The sequence below is a fragment of the Serinus canaria genome, chromosome 17 (assembly GCF_022539315.1).
Source record: "Serinus canaria isolate serCan28SL12 chromosome 17, serCan2020, whole genome shotgun sequence".
In the NCBI taxonomy this organism is placed as follows: domain Eukaryota; kingdom Metazoa; phylum Chordata; class Aves; order Passeriformes; family Fringillidae; genus Serinus; species Serinus canaria.
Genome location: NC_066330.1, coordinates 8,709,745 through 8,728,311, shown reverse-complemented (window position 1 = coordinate 8,728,311; position 18,567 = coordinate 8,709,745). Strand labels below are relative to the sequence as shown.

At 59.2% G+C, this 18,567-nt stretch overlaps 1 protein-coding gene across 1 annotated transcript in view; it reads right to left on the bottom strand.

The window, feature by feature from the left end:
• NIBAN2 (niban apoptosis regulator 2) overlaps positions 1-8,851 on the bottom strand; it is a 34,899-nt gene extending 26,048 nt beyond the window's left edge. The window contains exon 1 of the mRNA XM_050980918.1: positions 8,674-8,851. Coding sequence (XP_050836875.1) covers positions 8,674-8,728 — 55 coding nt within the window. The 5' untranslated portion in view covers positions 8,729-8,851. The remainder of the gene's footprint in view (positions 1-8,673) is intronic.
• Between the last annotated feature and the right edge of the window lie 9,716 nt (positions 8,852-18,567).

Here is an 18,567-nt window from a genome sequence, read left to right as displayed (position 1 = left end):
GGCTCCAGAGCAGTGGAACTGACAGGGACAAGCAGCATGGTGGCACTGACAGGGCCAGCAGTGGCCTGGGTGGCTCTTCCAGCAAGGGAAACAAAGGCACTGCAGGGAGGCTGATGCCACTGCTTGGCCCCAGGTCACCCCTCTCAGTGGGGCTCTCTCTGCTGCCTGCTGCAACACACCCTGGCTGTTCCCACTTCCCTTGGCCATCCTCCTGTCCCAAATCCTGGCATTATGCAGACAGGGTGTGGGGGCATCCCCCTGAAGCACTGCACGGTGGGGATGGGATGCACACATGAATGGGGGGCACAGGATGCCATGGATGAGGTGCCCAGGGCACCCCACAAGCCCTGAGCAGCACCCAGACAGGAGGACCTATGGCCAGGGGCTGTCCTGACTCATCTCAGGCTCATCCCAGCAGGAATTTGGGAAAGACTGACAGCAGGAGATGGCTCCAGGCAGGCTAAGCAGCAGCACAAGGGACAGTGCCACTGTGGATGGGACACAGGAATCCTGCAGAGCCAACAGGGCCCCCAAAGAGTTAAGCCCCAGCTGGCAGTTTAGGGTTTCAGGAATTTGGATATGAGCTCATTTCCACCCAGAAACACAAACTCCCTCACAGGGGCCTGACTCAGCCCGGCTGAGCATCCCGAGGAGATGCCAGCACTGGGGGAAGTTGGGCACCAGTTCCTCACCCGGGGGCACTGGGTCAGAACAGGGGCTGGGGGAGGTTTTGCTCCTGGGCACGGCCAAAGCCAGGGGCTGACCCAGCAGCTCTCTGTATTTCCCCCTCTCATACACACCAGGAGAGGCTGGAACAGGGAAAGCTAAGTGGGGAGAGCAAAAACTGGGAGAGTTTTCCCTCTGCCCTCCTTGAACCCAAATACATCCTTCACCCAAACCCAGCCCAACCCAGCCCGAGTGCTCCTGCTCTGAGCTGCTGTTGGGACTGGCACTGAGCTTGACTGGCACAAGTGGGAAGCAGAGGCTGCTTTGATGCCAGGCACTGCTCAGCAACAGGGATGTGGCAGGACAGGGGCACTGCCAGGCTCCAGCAGCACCCCAAAATCCTTCAGGAATAATTTCAGAATTGAAAACATTGCCCGAAAGCAGCTCAGAGGGGCGGTGGGGGGGGTGGGAAGGGAGCACACGGTGCCTCCCCCAGGCAGCAGCTCGGGCTGCCCTGTGACTCAGCCGTGCTGGGAAGGGTGGGCTGAGCAGCAGGAAGGGATGAGGCAGCGGAGCCTCGCCGGAGAAACCAGCTGGGGCCGGGCCTGAACCGGTTGATCCTCTCTGGCCGTGCCTGAGCCGTGCCGGGCTCTGCCCCCGGATGAGTCAGAAGCGCCCGTGGTGCCAGCGCAGGGCTGGGGCACCCGCCGGGGACACGGCTCTGCCACCCCATCCCCGCGGTGTCCCCCGGCCAGCTGGCACCCCCGGGTGCCCCCAGGGCTCTGTGCCCACCCTGCAGCGCCCAGCCCATCTCCTGACCCCTCGCCCTGCCTGCAGAGCGCCGCTGCCCTCCCAGCCCAGCCCGAGCTGCCGGGACACAGCCGCGCTCCCCTGCCTGGCCCTGCGGGGCTCTGGAGGCAAGCACGGGGCTGGAAATGAAGCAGCACATCCAGCAACTCCTTAACCTCCGAACAGCTGAAAAACACTGACAAAACCACTCTGGGGCAAGCTTTGTACACCTTCTGCTGCTCCTTTGGACACCGCTGCTCCCGCTGCGCAATCCCCACACTGAGAGCCGGGCTCAGCCCCCGCACCAGCCCCTTCCCGGGGCTCGGGGCACTCCCAGCCCGCCAGGACACGGGTTAGTGGCCGTGGGTGTTTTCCCGTGCCGTGGATGCCGGTGTCCCGCTGCTCCTAGGAACAAAGCACCGCGGGGCCGTGCGTGCGAGGAATGTGCCCGTGGATAACAAATAACAAACGGCAGCCCGGCTCGCAGCGCCTCGGGGCTACACTGAGGACCTGCCCTGAGCCTCCCTGCCCAAACACATCCGAGGGATGGGGCAGGAGGAGATGCCTGCCCCCATCCAGCCTGCAAGCCCCCTTTGCCCTTGGAGCAGCCTTTGGGGCGGTGCTCCAAAGCCGTGGGGCACAGGTGGCCTCAGGTGGTCCAGCCCAGAGTGCCACCAGCAGAGGTGACTGCACTCCCAGGACTGCCAGGATGTGTCCCATGGACAGGCAGGTGGCTGTGGGAGGACGGAGCATCCCTGGCTTGGCTCAAGCTGAGCACCAACCCCAAAGCCTGAGCAAGACCAGCAGCCACTGCCCTCATCCTGGCTGCAGCCACATCACCCCACATGTCCCTTGTCCCCCTGGGTGCCACCAGCACGCGGGCAGGGTGGAGAAGAGCTGCCACCCCTCTGGCTGTCCCCACAACAGGGTGGTACCCAGCACCACCCCAGATAAGGCCCAGCTCATTCCCCAGCACCGGCCGGGCCGCATTGCATCCATCCCTCGGGATGGCGCAATCCCGCCGAGCCGAGCCCAGCCGAGCTGAGCCGAGCCGAGCCCAGCCCAGCCGAGCCAAGCCAAACTGAACTGAGCCCAGCCGAGCCCAGCCAGGTGTGCACCTGCACCCACACCGTCCAGCCATCCCCTGCCAGCTGGGGACAGGGAGCTGAGGTCCCAACGGCAAAGAGGACACGGCAGACTTGGCCATCTCCTCCAGCTGGGGTGGGCGGTCCTTGCTCCAGGATGTCCCAGGAGCTGTGTCCCTTGTGTCCCCTCGTGCCCAGCCCCAGGAGAGGAGCTGAACCTGGCACACTGTCCCTGTGCCCAGCTGGACAGTGCCAGTGGGAAACCCAATCCAGCCCCAGGGAAGGAGACCAAACAAAGATTTTTATGTGCATCTAAAAAACAACCCAACCACAAGGGATTGAAGAAAACAGCCCTGAACTTGTCCTGGAGCTGTCCTGGAGCTCCCTCCCTGCTGGTGGGGAGGGTTCTGTGTCCAGCTCCTCCGTACCCATCGCACAGGATGCTGGGCCACCACAATTTTGGGGTCTGGGAGCTGGCTCACCCCAGCTTTGGGCAGAAAAATCTCTTAAGGGGCTCAGCAGAGCTGGCAGAAGGAGAAAGGAAGCCAGGACAAATGTCCTGTGCCCCAGGAGCCACCAGCACAGCAGGAGATAGGTGAGATCCTGCCCCAGGCCTCTGTCACCTCCAGAGCAGTGTCCCATCCATCCTGAATGTCCCATTTGGGGACCCCCCTAGTGAACGGGTCTGAGCTCCTGAGAGGAATTCCCCAGAGAGATCCCTGCCAGGGAAGAGACAAAGGGGACAAAGAAGGGCAGGAGGGCATGGCAAAGGGCAGAGAGGCAGGGAGAAGGGCACTGTGCTCTACCAGAGCTGGAACCTGTGTCAAATGTCACTGCTCTTTCCCTTTGAAAAGGGGGAAAAGGTGGAGTTTTATTCCTTCCTCCCCTGCCGGTCCAGGAGACTGGGAGGAAGCAGGGACTGCTCTGCTCTGCCCCTTCTTCCCCTCCTGGCCCCAGCACTGGGCTCTCCATGGAGCCACTGCAGGCATGGCCAGGCAGGGGACAAGGCTCCAAGGCCAGCCAGGAGCTGGGGAGGTGCAGATGCCATGGGACAGAGAGAGAAACGGCAAGTGTTTCTCACTGCAGCTTGTGAGAAATTTTAAAGAGTTAGAAAGATGTGATAACTTGTTAAGTATAAACAGTTTGCAGTTAGTGCTTTTCTACTTCGCCTTTCTGTTCCTCTCGAAGACAGTGTGTGAGGAAGGTGTTGCTGTTAGTTAGCCAATAGAATAGAATCTATCATACCACTCTAGAAAAACCATGCTGTTCCTTTAAATAAAGCCTTCTCACCTGTTCCTGCCTCAGTCACCGTGCAAGAGTGACAGGGAGGGGCACAGCCCCTGCTTGGGGACCCCAGCAGATGGGCTCTGGGGGCTGCAGCCCCAGGAGGAGGTGACATCCCCCCAAACTGGGTGGTGGGAGCAGAGCTGGGTCCTGCAGGGGCAGAGCAGGAGAGCTGCTCCTCACCTGCCTTCACACCCTGCCCCACAAAGTGCCCGTGGATGAACAGTCCTGCATCCCTCCAGCCCTGCTTCCTGCAGGAAAGCTGGGAGGCACAGGAGCCTGGCACTCCCACTGGGGCTGGCAGGGGCTGTGCCAAGGGGCACTGAGCCCCTTCTGAGCTCTGAGCCAACCTCTGCCATGATCTGGGGAAGAGGGGAGGCAAAGGCTTGGGAAATTCCAGCTCCTGGCTGTGTCCCTGGGTAGAAAATGAATTTGTAGAGAATTTGTAGAGCTTTAAGGCATTTACAGCATGGTGTGGCTAAAGGTGATAGGCCAAGAAACATTTAATATATATTAATTAGGAAACAGTTGGTTTCTGATTGTGATGGCGTGAATTATAACATCTGTTTTGTCTCACCTTTCACATGGGACTGAAAATAGAATAAAAGTTTTTAAAACACCTCAGTTACCCCTTCTCTGGGACAGAAAAGGGCTTAATCTGACATGGTTTTTGGGGTGTCTGACGCTACTATGGAGGTGCCCTGGTCTGGGGATGCTTTTCTCTCCCTGGGCTGGCCAGAGGAGAGCACTGAGCTGCCACTCTGGCTCTGTTCCTCCTGTGCCAGCCCTGCTGCTCCCAGGCAGAGCAGGAATCCCCTCCCTGCGTGCCCCAGCTTGCTCCAGCCAAGGCCTCTGGCTAAACCCGGCCGGGGGAGGCAGGGGAACCCCCCCTCCGAGGGCAGGCAGGCTCTGCCCCGGGGCTCAGTGGGGCACAGCCGGGAGGGCTCCCGCCCCCTGGGGAGGCCACCAGAACCGTGTCCCCTGCCCCGACACGCTGGCTGGGAGCGAGCCCCGTGCCCCGACACGACGGCTGCAGGTAAAGCCCCAGCTTGCCAGAACCAGCCCTCGCCGCTGGCAGGGAGCCCTGACATGCCAGGGGAGTTATTTATTTGGCGATGAAAGACACACGTTTCATTGGGAGAAACCACTCCACGGCTGCAGCACCCTCGGAGCCTCCCTGCACGGCTGCCCCCGGGGCAGGGTGAGGGCTGCAGCCTCAAGACCAACCCCAGAGCCCGGCAGCCTCCACCTCCCACGCCGGCTGGAGCTGAGCTGTGGCAGAGGCTGGGAAATGAGTGTCACGCTTAGGGAAGCCACAGTGAAGCTTCTCCCGCTGCCAGCAGCCTCCACCCCCGGGGCACGCCACAGCCTGGTGCCTTCTGGCGTTTGCCAGGTACCTCTGGAGCCGACCCTGATGCCCAGCTCATCCCATCCCATCCCATCCCATCCCATCCCATCCCATCCCATCCCATCCCATCCCATCCCATCCCATCCCATCCCATCCCATCCCATCCCATCCCATCCCATCCCATCCCATCCCATCCCATCCCATCCCATCCCATCCCATCCCATCCCCCTGCTCGCTGGAATCAGGGACACGCACACTCCGATGCCCCACAAGGCTCCCTGGAGCAGGGAGGCTGCAGGTCCCGCCCCAGGGATGAATCTCGGTGTCACCTCCGCGTGGGCTGCTGCCTGTGGAAGTCCTACCCCGAAATTAGCAGCTGCTTCACTCCGTAATTAACGGGCTGGCGACTCCCCGGAGATGCCGGAGCAAGGTGTGAGCTCCCGGGAACCCTCCCTGCGCAGCCACCCACCCCCACATCCCTCTGCCATGGAGACATCCAGCGGCTCCTGCTGATCCCTGGGCTCTGCCTCTCACCCAGGATGGCACTCAGGGGCTCCTGCTGCATCCCTGGGCTCTACCACTCACCCAGCACCTCCTGCTGCATCCCTGGGTGCTGGCACCTCTGGGCTCAGGACCAGCAGCTCCACCCAGAGCTCCTGCCAACCATGCTTCAGCTCAGGCCCCAGGGGGGTCCATGGGATGCTCCAGGGAAGCATCAGGATTCCAGCATGAGGGAAGAGCTCATCCTGTCCATGCTGAGAGCACCCACTGCCCTGGGCATGAGAGACGCTGTGCAAAACTCCACCCAGTGACATCCTGGTTTCCCAGGACACCCCATCCCTGCCTCCCTGCTGTGCCCAGGTGATGGTGCCCACGCTGGGCATCCTTGCACAAGGAGGGTGAGCCAGTCTCTGCTCCAGTCCACAGAGGAGCTTGGAAACAACTCCCAACCCACATCTGGGAGGAAGAGGAGGAGGAGGAGGAGGAGGAGGAGGAGAGCAGCTGAAGGGTGTTGACAAACAAACTGGCTGACTCAGGCAGGAAGATGTCCAAAGGAGGGGGGCAGGAGGAAGCACCAGTCAGAGAGACCCTGGAGAAGGGAATGCAGGATCACACCTGTGCCTCACACCTGGCTGCCCTGACACCCCAAAGCTGGCACGGACTTGCCTCTGTGACTGCCTGGAGCCCTCCAGCCCCAGCTGGGAGGAAAGACCCTGCTCCTGAGCCACCCAAGTCCCACCTGTGTGACTTGTGACTTCTGGGAGACATTGGCACAAGTCTCACACAGCCACCATCAAATGGGCTGGGACAGGGCATGGCACCTGCACAGCCTGGGCACTGTGGGCATGGCAGGGCTTCTCCCACCTCCCTCCTGCCTTTACCCCATTCCCAGGAGGGGCACAGGTCTGGGCCAGGCTCTGCCCAGCAGCTCTGCTGGTCTAAGGGGCTGCAACCTCGGGAAGCACTGCCAAGCCCAAAAAGCTCCTGTCCCTCCAGCAACCAGGGCTCATGGGGGCCTGGGCAGCAAATCCAAACCCAACAAATTTGGGAGGACAACTGGGAAAAGCTGCTTGGAGAAGGGCTGGATCCCTCCTGGGCCAGCAGCAGTAGAGAACAGGCCGAGCTAGGCAGGAAAACCTGGAGTTCTCCCCGCCACGTTGCTTTGCATGCCTGACAGCAAGTCGTGCCTTGTCTGTTGGGCTCCAGCCCCTCCCAGCTCCAGGGGCTCCCCAGCCAGCCAGGAGCCCTGGCAGGAGCAGAGAGGTGCTCCAGGAACCCAGTTTGCCCCAGTGTCTCCAAGGGAGGTGTCCCAGTACAGGTGTGTGTCCCCGCTGCTCAGCCCAGCACGGCACGGGACATGTCCCAGCCCAGACTCCATAATCCTATTCCACATAAATCTTTTTCACCCATGGAATCTTTTTTCCCATGAAAAGCCCTCTGAAGTCCCCAAGCATGGGTTAAATCCCACCCTGCCAGGGTGCAGCCATCCAGCCTGGCCTTGCAAACACCCAGACCCTGACCCAGCAGAGACAGATTCCTGCACAGGAAACCCAGCCAGGCTTCTCCTTGTTATTCTTCAGGATTAGGATCACAGGGGCTTGCACGGGGAGCTATCTATGCACAGACAAGCAGCAAGTTCCAGAGAAATTCAGGATGTGCTTTGGATCCAAACACGCCACAGGCAGCCCCGAGCCGGTGCTCAGCCGGGCTGAGCTTTAACTAATGCAAGATGAAAACCCCAGAGCGAGTTCCAAGCTCTCCTTCAAAGCTCAGAAACCTGCTGGCGTCCTGCTGAGCCGCATACCACGTAAGCATTCCTGCCAGGATGGGGCCTGGCAGGGCGGATGGGCTGCACGGCGAGACAGCCGTCCCTGTGCCAGCCCCACGGCAGCTCCGGCAGCTCTTCCCCCAGAGCCCTTGGGGACAAAAGGACTTCAGAGCCACTCCCGAGGCTTTATGGCCGCGACAGAGGAGTGATACGGCGGAGTCACCTCCAAAACATGGGCGGTCCTCAGCCCTTGAGCTGCCGGCGAGACGCACAAGGTCCAGCTCGAAGCCAGTCTCGGCTGTGACACTGCTCAGGTGCGGCCCCGCTACTGCGGGGGTGGCTTCAGCCACTGGAGCCGAGGGTTTTTTTGCCAGCCTGGGGAGCTGAAACCAAAGCTGGGACATGAAAGGGCTCGGAGGTCACGTCCTGCCCGCTCAGAAGCCCCGGGGAGCCAAGCGCCCGCATCACGAGTGACGCAAAGTGGCTTGAGGGAGCCCAGCACGGCGATGGGGGGATGACCCCACTTACAGGGGTCAGGAGTATCACCATAGACCCCAATTAGTAGCGCTGAGCCCCCCAGCCACAGCTTCCCACGATCCGTGCTGGGCAGAGCCGTCACCCCGCGTCCCGCGGTTCCCGGGCAGCTCCGGGCAGACAGACATCCTGAGCCGCGGGACACACGGGCTCTCAATGACCGCATTGTCACCCTGCCGGTCGCACGGGGCTGGCGGGGGCACTGCTGTGTCCTGCCTGGAGCCAGCCAGGGGTGCAGGCAGCCCTTCCCTCCGTCCCAGAACCTCTGAGTGGGGGTTCCTAAGGATCTCCCAGCACTGTGAAGGGGGATGAGGCTCATGTGCCAGCCGGCGCCAGCAGTGCCCGTGCTGACAGCGGTGTCGCTGCGCTTCCAGCATCCCCCGGAGCCCAGCTCCCCCCTCCCCTCCCGCAGCCCGAGGGGTCCCCGAGCCCCGCCGCCAACACAAACACCACGGCACAACGCAGCCTTTCATTTGGGAGGCACACGGGCACCTCGGGTACCCCCCCGAGCTGTGTCGAGGCAAAACCGCGGGGAAACTAAAATTTAAAAAGTTTAAAGAGCGAGAAAGAGGCGAAGAGCGGGCGTGGGGGTTCCGGGAAGACTGAGCGGGGGGGTTCCCAAAGGGATAGAAGGAGGGATGGGGAGATGCCGGGGATCTCCCGGGATGAGCGGAGCGAGGGGCGCGCCGGGGGCTCACCCGCGATGTGCTGGCGGCGACCCTCGTCCAGGTGCGTGGAGACCACATCTCCCATGGCGAGCGGAGCCGGGCCGGGCTGGGCGGCGGGAGGAGCGGCAGGAGGAGGAGGGAAGAGGGAGGAGGAGGAGGAGGAGGTGGAGGATGAGGAGGAGGAGGAAGAAGGCAGAGCTCGGGGCGGCCCGGCACCACGGCGCCCCACGGCCCCCGCCGGCCACTCCTCCCGCACCGCCCCGCGTCCCGCCCGCCGCCCCCGGCCTCGGGGAGAGGCTGCGAGTGTCCCCCCGCCGGGTAATTAGCCGCGCTAATTGCCGGCGGGGGATGGGCAGGATGGAGGAGGGGGCTGTGCCCGATGTCCCCCCGCAGTCCCACCGGGAGAACCGGCTCCGTGCTGGTCCGGCGCTGCTCCAGCCCGGCATTGCGACAGCCGGGCTCCGTCCTACCTGCGCCCACACCCGCGGCCAACAGGCTGAACTTTGTGCCAAACTGGAGAGGGGCGTGGGAGCCGGCGGGCGGCGGGCACAGCCAGGGGCCCCTTGGCCTCCCCGGCCCGGGGGAGAACGGGATGGGAACGCTCGAGGTGATTTAAACCCGCCCCAGCCGCAGGAGCTGTCCCGGGATGGGGGCTAACATCTCCCGGGGAGCCGGGGAGCGGTGGAGGGGGGGGGGGGGACACTGAATCGGGAATGTGGCAGCGATCGTGCGAAGTCTCCTCGGACCCAGCCGGGGAGGAAGCAGCTGGAGCCGCGGAGCCGGAGGAAGCGCTGGAAAAGCTCCTCCTTCCTCTTGCTGCTGCCGCGGCTCCTTTCCCAAGCGCAGCAGGCGGAAACAGCCCGCAGGATCCCGCAGCGCTGCCCGGGCACGATCCGAGGGGAGGAAAGGCCCCGCCGCCCTCATTCCCAGAGCCCGGGCACCGCCAGCAGCTCGGGGTGTGACCGAGGGAGGAAGAGGAGGAGGAGGAGGAAGGAGGACGTGGTGGCGTGACCAGAAAGTTCAAGCCGTTCCCAGCTGCAGGGCGGCTCCGGGGAGTCGCTGCCGAGGTGGATGCACGCCTTGGGATCGCTCGGGGTCCCTGGATGCTGCCAGACCTCTGGAAGCCGGGGCTGGGCCGGGCTCAGCTGCTTGGCTCGGTGTGGGGCAGCCAGCGTGGAAACGGCTCCGGGCGGCTTTTCCTGGGCTGGCCTTGTTTACCCGGCAGCGGTGGGAGGGAGGGTTGGAAGTGGCCGAGCTGGGAGCGAGGCATCCTGTTTATCCTCCTGAAATAGCTGCCCTTGGCCGCCGCGGGGCTGGGCAGGGGGCGGCAGGATGGGCACACCTCTCCCTCCCCGCCTGCTGCCACCGCCAGCCCTGCCCTGCAGCTCTGCCACCTCCCCGGGGACACCAGCCAGGGGGATGCCACCCTGGAGCCAAAATCCTCCTTTTGGGCACTGTGCGCCGCTGTCATGCTCTGCCCAAGCCTAACACTCCCCAAAAAACATCAGCGCATCGAGTGGCAGCCAGGTGCCACCTGCATTTGTCCCAGCTCCCTCTCCCCCCAGGGATGCCCACAGTGCATCAGCCTTTTCCATCCTGATACTCTTCTCCCCCCTCCGACTCATTTCAATGGGAAAATGTTCTGAAGCTGGAATATTTCCCTTTTTTCCCCCTGGGATGCTCCATAAGAAGGTTTTACCCTTAGCACAGGGCTTGTTTTCAATTTGTTTGCCAGGCCAGAATGCTGCTGGTATCAAGGGATTCTCCTGGGAAATTTATCTGCAGCAAAATCTCATTTCCAATAGAAAATCATTCCACTGGAGGCTTTTAAACACTTTCCCTAGTGCTGATCCCTGAGGATTCTGGCTCTGAATTAATTTGAAATTCTGTCTTAGTGAGGTGATGGTATTTAAGAGGCAATGAAAATGCATCCACCCCCTTCAAATTGAAAAGAAATGGGAATATCTATCCATGTAAATAACTTCATTATTAGAAACCGAGCTTCATCCCTTCCAAAAAGCAATGTATGGAATATGATTAGGCAGTGTACACAGAATCCTGCTAAATAAACCAAGTAAGTGGTTAAAAAGCCTTATTTTTGCAAAATTAATCTGTACAAGCACAGCAGCACTGACTCATCACTGTCTATTTTGCCCACTGGTGTGTTTCTTAAATAAATAAATAAAACCTGAATGAAGAGGTAAAAAATGGACAGCATTGATATTGTTGATTTGCAAACAGAAAGGGAATGTTTGTGGCATACAAAAATAGTCTGTCAGCAGAGCCTGGAGCTGTCACACAGACACACAGGCTGCTTTTGGGGCTCCAAAAACCACCTGAGGATGGGCACGAAGTCCTGGCACCACCAGACAGTGCCACAGCAGGGAGCTTTTGGCACAGGCTGCCTGGTGCCAGAGACAGGCTCAGCTGCTAAAGCTTGGGCCAGGAAAGTACAGAAGTTGTTTGAAGGGTTTTATTGGGACTGAAGACATTTGGGATCTCAAAACTCGGCAGGTGAGCACATTTTGGTTTATTCCTACAGGGTTATGTGCAGAGGGCATTGTCCCCAACATGCTCCTGGTCAGGGTTTCCTTCATCCCCACTGCCCCAGGAGGATGAGGATGGTTTGTCCTTCCTCTCCAGCACATATTGGTTTATTCCCCTATGGTCCTGTGCAGAGGGGATTGTCCCCAACATGCTCCTAGTCAGGGTTTCCTTCATCCTCACTGCCCCAGTGGCTGCCCCAGGAGGATGAGGATGAGAATGGGAATAGGGATGGGGATGGTTTGTCCTTCCTCTCCAGCTGCAGTTTCTGGGAGCCCAGCCTGGCCCTGCTCAGGCACTGCACCCATCCTGCTGAGGTCAAGGGGTGCAGACACAGCCCCCCACTGCCCTCCTGCCTCCCCTCCTGGCTCCATCCTTCCCAAGGACATCTTTAAACCCATCCCCCTTTGCAGGCTCAGCTCCCAGCTCCCTGCTCTTCTTCTCCACATCCCTCTGCAAAGGCTCCAGGTAAAGCCCCTGGATCCAGGAGAACAAACCAGCAGTGCCAGCAGCACAAGTGATGCTCAAATGGCTTTGTCACACCCTGTCCTAGGCCTGTCCCACGTGCTGGGGCTCTGAGGGATCTGGCACAGACGTCCCTCCCATCAGAGGCTGTGCAGTGTTGGAGTTGTACAGAATTGCAGGCTGATAAAGTCTAATCATGCCAGCTAATTACATCTCACTGAAGAGATGGAAATAATGCTTATCTGCCTAGAGCTGATGAATTATCTATCCCAGCTTGGAAATGAAGGATTTCCCTGTGAATGCAGCCGAGGAGAATAAACACTCTCGTGATTTCAGGCAGCTCCTGGGATGGTGGAGATGGCAGCAGTGAGGTGAGGTAGTTCCCAAATTATTAAAGCCTTCAAAGCCTTCAGTGCATTAGTCCATCATGATGAGCAAAGTGTCCATACCTGTCCTTCCCCCTCCCAGGACTTCTGGATGGTTCTGATGCCACAATCCAGAGCTGTGACAAAGCATTTTTTTAAAAAAGTTGATTGTGTGGGGTATTTTTTCTGCTCACAGCAGTCAAACCAAGCCTGGCAGGGGCTGTGTGCTCAGCTCCCTGCCCTCCTGCCCTCAGCTGGTTCCGCTGGATTCGGTACCTGGGGGGATCATCCCACCTTGCTCCCGTTGGATTTTCCATGAGCACGGTGTAGAACCTGAGCTCTCGGCAGCAGAGGTGCTGGAGGCACCTGCAGAGAGCCCAGAACAGGCTGTTCCCAGCCTCTCCCCTCCGCCAGAATCCTGCTGGATTCCTGTAGCCGCTGAGCACTGCAGGATAAATCTTCAGCCCGGCAAATGTTTTTCCATCTCACCCACACCAGGAGCAATCAGTGGAGTTTTCCTTCCACTCTCAGTGACCCTGGCACAGGGATCTATTTCCACCGCACCAGATCACCGGGAAACCCGATCGCGGTCGAGGGGGGGTTTGAGGGCAGGAGCTGCAGCCGAGGGGAGGTCGGGGTGTCCCTCAGAGCTAGGCTCAGGTCCCCATCCACAAGGTGGGGGTGGAGCCCACCTGGGGTCACCTCTGAGGCCCCGGGCGTGTCATTTTTAAGGGACCCGCTGTGCCCTGGGGTCCGAGCCAGCCCAGGCTGGTCAGGAGGGAGAAGCAGCAGCAGAGAAGGGGGTGGCGGTGCCCTCCTGCTCGCCTTCCCCAGAACTGCTCTCGGTGCAATTAACAGCAGCGTGATTGCAGCAATAAAACTTTGCAATGCTGATAAAGGCGAGGGCAGCTGTGCCCAGCCCCGCGAGCGGTGATGCCGTGCCCGCGGGCTGCTGCACCCTCCGTCCCGCTGCTGACTCCAGCGCTGCGCTCCCGATAACAGCGTCATTAACCAGTGCTGAATCAGGCCTGCCTCGAGCGGCTTCTGCTGAATCAGGGCTGCACCCGTCAGCTCCAGCCCGGGCACGGAGCTCTGAGCGGGATCCATCAGCTCCATCCCGGGCATGGAGCGCTGAGCGGGATCCATCAGCTCCAAATCCCGGCTCCAGCCTGAACACGGAGCTCTGAGCAGGATCTGTCAGCTCCAGCCCCAGTTCCAGCCCGGGCACAGAGCTCTGAGCAGAGGGGTGACACTGACTGAGGGGCACCAGGGGATCCGCAAACTCCCCCCCAAACCGATGCCAGGGGTCTGTGACAGGCAGCCGGGGTGTCACCCCAGCCTCACCCCCGGTGGGTGAGCACCCAGCGCCCACCAGCGCCCCAGGGGCAGGGAGCGGCCGGCGGGGCCGGCGGCACGGAGGGAAGGGGGAGGAGGAGGGAGGCTCCTGCGGACCAGCATTCCCCTCTGCTGGTCGGCACTGGGATAACTGGTGGCCGCCAGCCAGGCGTTGGCAGGGAGCCGGGATCGGCTCGGTGCAGCCTGCGGAGGGTGCGACAGACTGGCGACATTGGCACCGGCGTGGCACGGGGCGTGGGGTGCGAGCAACGGCCTGGGCACCGGGCTGAGCACAGGGTATGGGCACGGGGACAGGCACCGGCATGGCATGGGACATGGGAGAGGCACTGTGATGGCACAGGACATGGGACAGGTGCTGGCATGAGATATGGGACATGGGATATGGGCCAGAAACTGGAATGGGACACTGGACATGGGACACAGGACATGGGACAGGCACTGGCATGGGAGCTGGAACACAGGACATGGAGCATGGGACAGGAACTAGCATGGCATAGGATATGGAGCATGGGATATGGGACAGGCACAGGTGGGACAGCCTGGGCACTGGAATGAGCACAGGGAATGGGCATGGGCACTGGCATGGCACAGGTGTGGCCCTGGCTCTGCTCCTTGCTGTGGGATACTGGCAGGAGTGGTTTTCTGCCTCACTCCCAAACCCCAGGCAGGTGCAGGGGCTGGTGCTGGGTCACAGCTCTGGCATTTGCACCAGGGAAAGGAAAAATCCCATGTTTGAGCAATGCTGAACAGCTGGAAACGGGGAAAACCTAAAGCACCAGGCTGGGCCCTGCCTGCATCTAAGCAGGGTCTGCCCAGCCCCCAGCCCTCACTGCCCCAGCACAAACACCGGGCTCCTGGGATGATTAACCCCGAGCAGCTGCACCCCGGGCAGCTCATGGGTGACACTGTATTGTATTTGCTGGGAATGCCCCAACCAAGGCAGGAATGATGCATCTGACTCCATGTTCTCAGCAGGCTAATTTATTACTTTATGACACTATAATATATTAAAGAATACTACACTAAACTATACTAAAGAATACAGAAAGGATACTGACAGAAGGCTGAAAAGATAACAATGAAAACTCCTGACTCTCTCCAGAGCCCTGACCCAGCTTGGCCCTGGTTGGCCAAAGAGTGCAAACAACTCCCAGCAGAATGCAATGGAACAATCCCCTGTGGGTGAACAATCTCCAAACACATTCCACATGAGCACAGCACAGGAGAAGCAAATGAGATCAGAATAGTTTTCCTTTTCTCTGAGGCCTCTCAGCTTCCCAGGAGAAAAACCCTGGACAAAGGGATTTTGTTCAGAAAACGTGAATGCCACAACACTGTGCCCTTGCTGTCCCTACAAGCACCTTCCCCTAGGACACATTCCCAGCCCTGGGGCCAGGCATTTATCAGCCAGCATTGCCTCTGCCCGCCCACAGGGGGTGGAAGTGCCTCCCCATCCCACAGCCCTGGACCATGGATGCACTCCCCAAAGGATGTTGGACACTCTCACACCCTCCCACAGTGTCCTAAAATCCCAGATATTCTGGGGGAGCCCCCAGGGAAGATGGTCAGCAGATCAGCAGGAGCTGCCAGTGTTTCTGCCTCCAGGCCCAGGACTCAGAAGATTGTGGGGCACCCCCATTTCTGCCAGTTAAACACATGTGCAGCACCTTAACAGGTTTTAACTGAACTTTTGGGGGTGACAAAGCCCAGAGTGAGGCCTCCTGGCCTAGACTCCTTCAGAGAGGACCAGGAAGGAGGGATCAGGATGCAGCCCTAAGGCTGCTGGGGGAGGCATCTCTGACATCAATTTCTCCTTGGTACTACAGATATCCTTACACTTGTCTGGTCAGGAAAACCAGCCTGAGCCAGCTCTGACCCCAGGGCCAGTCCCTTCTCTGGCCTCCCAGCTCCCTGTTACTTCCCAGACATCCATCCCACACCAACAGCCACTGGTGCAGGGCTCAGTTGCCAGACCTTGCCATCCCAATTTCCATTATTTGGACCAAAACAGCACAGGATGGAGTGAGGGGAGCACCCACCACCTCTCCCCATCCACTTTGATGCTCCTTCCCAGCGCTGTGTGGAAAGGGGGCTGAGGAAAAGCCCCTTCCCTTCCCTTCCCTTCCCTTCCCTTCCCTTCCCTTCCCTTCCCTTCCCTTCCCTTCCCTTCCCTTCCCTTCCCTTCCCTTCCCTTCCCTTCCCTTCCCTTCCCTTCCCTTCCCTTCCCTTCCCTTCCCCCACATCCCCCCTAGCAGGGAAAGGTTTCTGGGGGTCCCAGACCAGCCCACAGGCCCTGCTTGGAGGGAGTTCTGGGGCATTTTGCACTCCAGGAAATGCCCTGGAGTGGGGTCCAGCCCCTGGGTCCCCGAGGCCAGCAGGGTGCTGGGTGCCAGGATGGGGCCTGCCCATGCTGGAGCTGTTTTAGCAGGGAGGGTCTCCAAACCATCATTCTCCACCACCGTGGGGAGGATGTTCCCATCCCTGCCCTCCTGGCTTTGCCCCCCAAAAGCCTCCATGCCCTGGCTGACACCTTCCCCAGGCAGCTGTGGAGTGGGGCAGCTTGGTTCCCAGTTTTTCCAGTGAAACAAATGCCACTCTTGTAGCAATATACCTGAACAACTCACCAGCCACACTGCTTGGAACTGTTCTTATCAGAATTTTATCAAAACACTGTACAATTCATCACAGTTACTAAAACATAAACTACACTAAAATAAGAACAAAGAGGCTGAGAAACTGAATACCAAGATCTCAAGAACTAAAAAACAGAAGACTATGAAACACCTAAAATATAACCAATCACAGATACTAAAAAATAGAAACAGAAAATGAGAGAGCAAGACAAAAACACCAATCAAGAAGTGCATAATTAGTAATTTGTAAAATCAATAAAAGTATGTGTAATATAAACAATAAACAGCTTCTGTTTAATCACATTAGTCAGTTATTCAAAAGTCCTAGACTTCCCACACACTCTTTCCTTATTTATATTTTTTACCAGGTGTGATGGATACAAGAGAACCACTGGGCTGCCAGGGAGCTGACTGTCCCCAGGTGTCACCATGACATTTTCTGAAAAATGCCTTTGCCAGGATTTTTCTATTGAGAAGCTGAGAAGCCTGAGAAAAGAAATGTAAACAATAATTATCTGATTGCTTGGAATGTGGCCTGGAGGTTGCTTCCCAACAGGTGCATCTTTGATTGGTCCCATGTGAATTGTTTTTAATTAATGACCAATCCCAATCCAGCTGTGTTGGGACTTTGATCAGTCACGAGTTTTTATTATTCATTCTTTTCCAGCCTTCTCTCTGTATCCTTTCTCTATACTTTAGTATAGCTTTAGTATATAACATAATAGTATATAATATATAGAGAGTATATTTTTATATATAGTATATATTTAGTATATAACATAATAGTATATAATATATTTATATTATTAATTATATTTATGTAATATAATGCTGCATATTAATATTATATAATACGATACTATATAATATCTTAATATAATAAATCAGCCTTCTGAGAACTTGGTGTCAGATTCTCAGCTCTCACCTCATCCTGGGGACCCTCAAAGCACGCAAGGGGACACACCCTGGGGGCCTTGGTGACCCCCTCTGGTCACCCCCTCGGGTGCAGCTCTCCTGCAGCTCCCTGGGGCTTTTCCTGCAGCCCAGCACTGCTGCCTCCCTGGGCAGCCCGGCAGGGAGATGGAGCAGCAGTATAAATACCTCGCTCCTAAATAGCCTCTGGTATTTATAGCCTGCCTTGGCACCGAGTGCAGTCTCTGACAAACTCAGCTCGGGATTATTTTTAAGGAAGCGTGGAGGAGAGCAGGTTTTGGAGCGAGGGATTGGGGCTGGCGGCTGCCTGACCTGGGGCTGCTGGGGCTGGATGCAGCCAGGCCGTTGTCACTCTGCTGTCCCTCCGGGCGCTCCTTTGCTGTCCCGTGTCCCCAGGCAGTCGGTGGCAGGGTGAAGTCGGTGGCCACATTCAGACATGTCAATGTGTGCACACACCTGCGGGCACAGCCTGCTCTGCATCGCTGCCGTTGCCCGGGCTCTGTGCTAGCACCGAGCCGTTCCCCTCCTCCTCTGCCATTCCCCCTTCACACCCAGCCCGAGCTCAGAAGGGGAAGCCCAGAAGCGCCCAAATCCCCTGGGCACAGCCCTGGGAGTCTGACACTGAGTCTGGCAGCCAGCCCGGAGGGAAAGCTCATCATGCTGTGCTGGCCGCGGGGTGAACACACAGCCTTTGCCCCCGGATTTACAGCCCTGCCGTGCCCAGCGGGGAGGGGGCACTGAGCCTGTGTGTGATGAGATTTTACTGGGAAATAAAATTAAAGTGATTTTATGGAAATAAACCTGAGTGACCCCAGGGACCCCTCCCCAATGCAGGCCTGGGGGCGGGAGGGGCACGTTCCCTCCAGCCCCAGCGTGGGGTTGGGGCAACGCTTGGCTTTGGCAGAGCTTTGGTGGCACAGCTGAGGCCGGGGGTGCGGGGGGTGCTTGGGGCGGGGGGACACCAGGTGCGTGTCTGGGGGGGATGCTGGAGGTGTGGGGGGGATGCGGGGGTGATTTCAGATGTGGGGGATGCTGGGGGGGTGTCTGTGTTAATTCTGGTTGTGGGGCGTGCCAGGTGTGTATCTGTGGGTGATTCCTGTTACGGGGGGTTCTGTGCGTGTGTCCGTGGGCGACTCCGGTTGTGGAGGGTCCGTTCGTGTCCCCGTATCCGTTAGTGTCCCCTTGTCCGTTCTCATACCCCTGTCCGTCCGTGTCCCTCTGTCCGTGTGTGTCCCCGTGTCCGTTTGTTTCCCCCTGTCCGTGTGTGTCCCTGTGTCCGTGTGTGTGTCCCACTGTCCGTTCATGTCCCTCTGTCCGCTCATGTCCTTCTGTCCGTTCGTGTCCCCCTGTCCTTGTGTTCTCCCCTGTCTATGTGTGTCCCCCCGTCCGTCCGTGTCCCGCTGTCCGCGCGCAGGTGCCACCGCTGCAGTACCGGGTCCCGCCTGCCAGGGGGCGCTGGCGGCGGGCGCTGCTCTGCGGCGCGGGGCGTGGCCTTGGCAGGGCGTGGCCGGGGCGTGGCCGATGACGCAGGCCCTCAAGCCTCGCCCCGGTCAGCTGAGCGCGCCGCACCGCCCCCCCCGCGCCCCCCCGACCCCCCCCACCGTCCTCCTCCCTCCGCCCTCCGCATC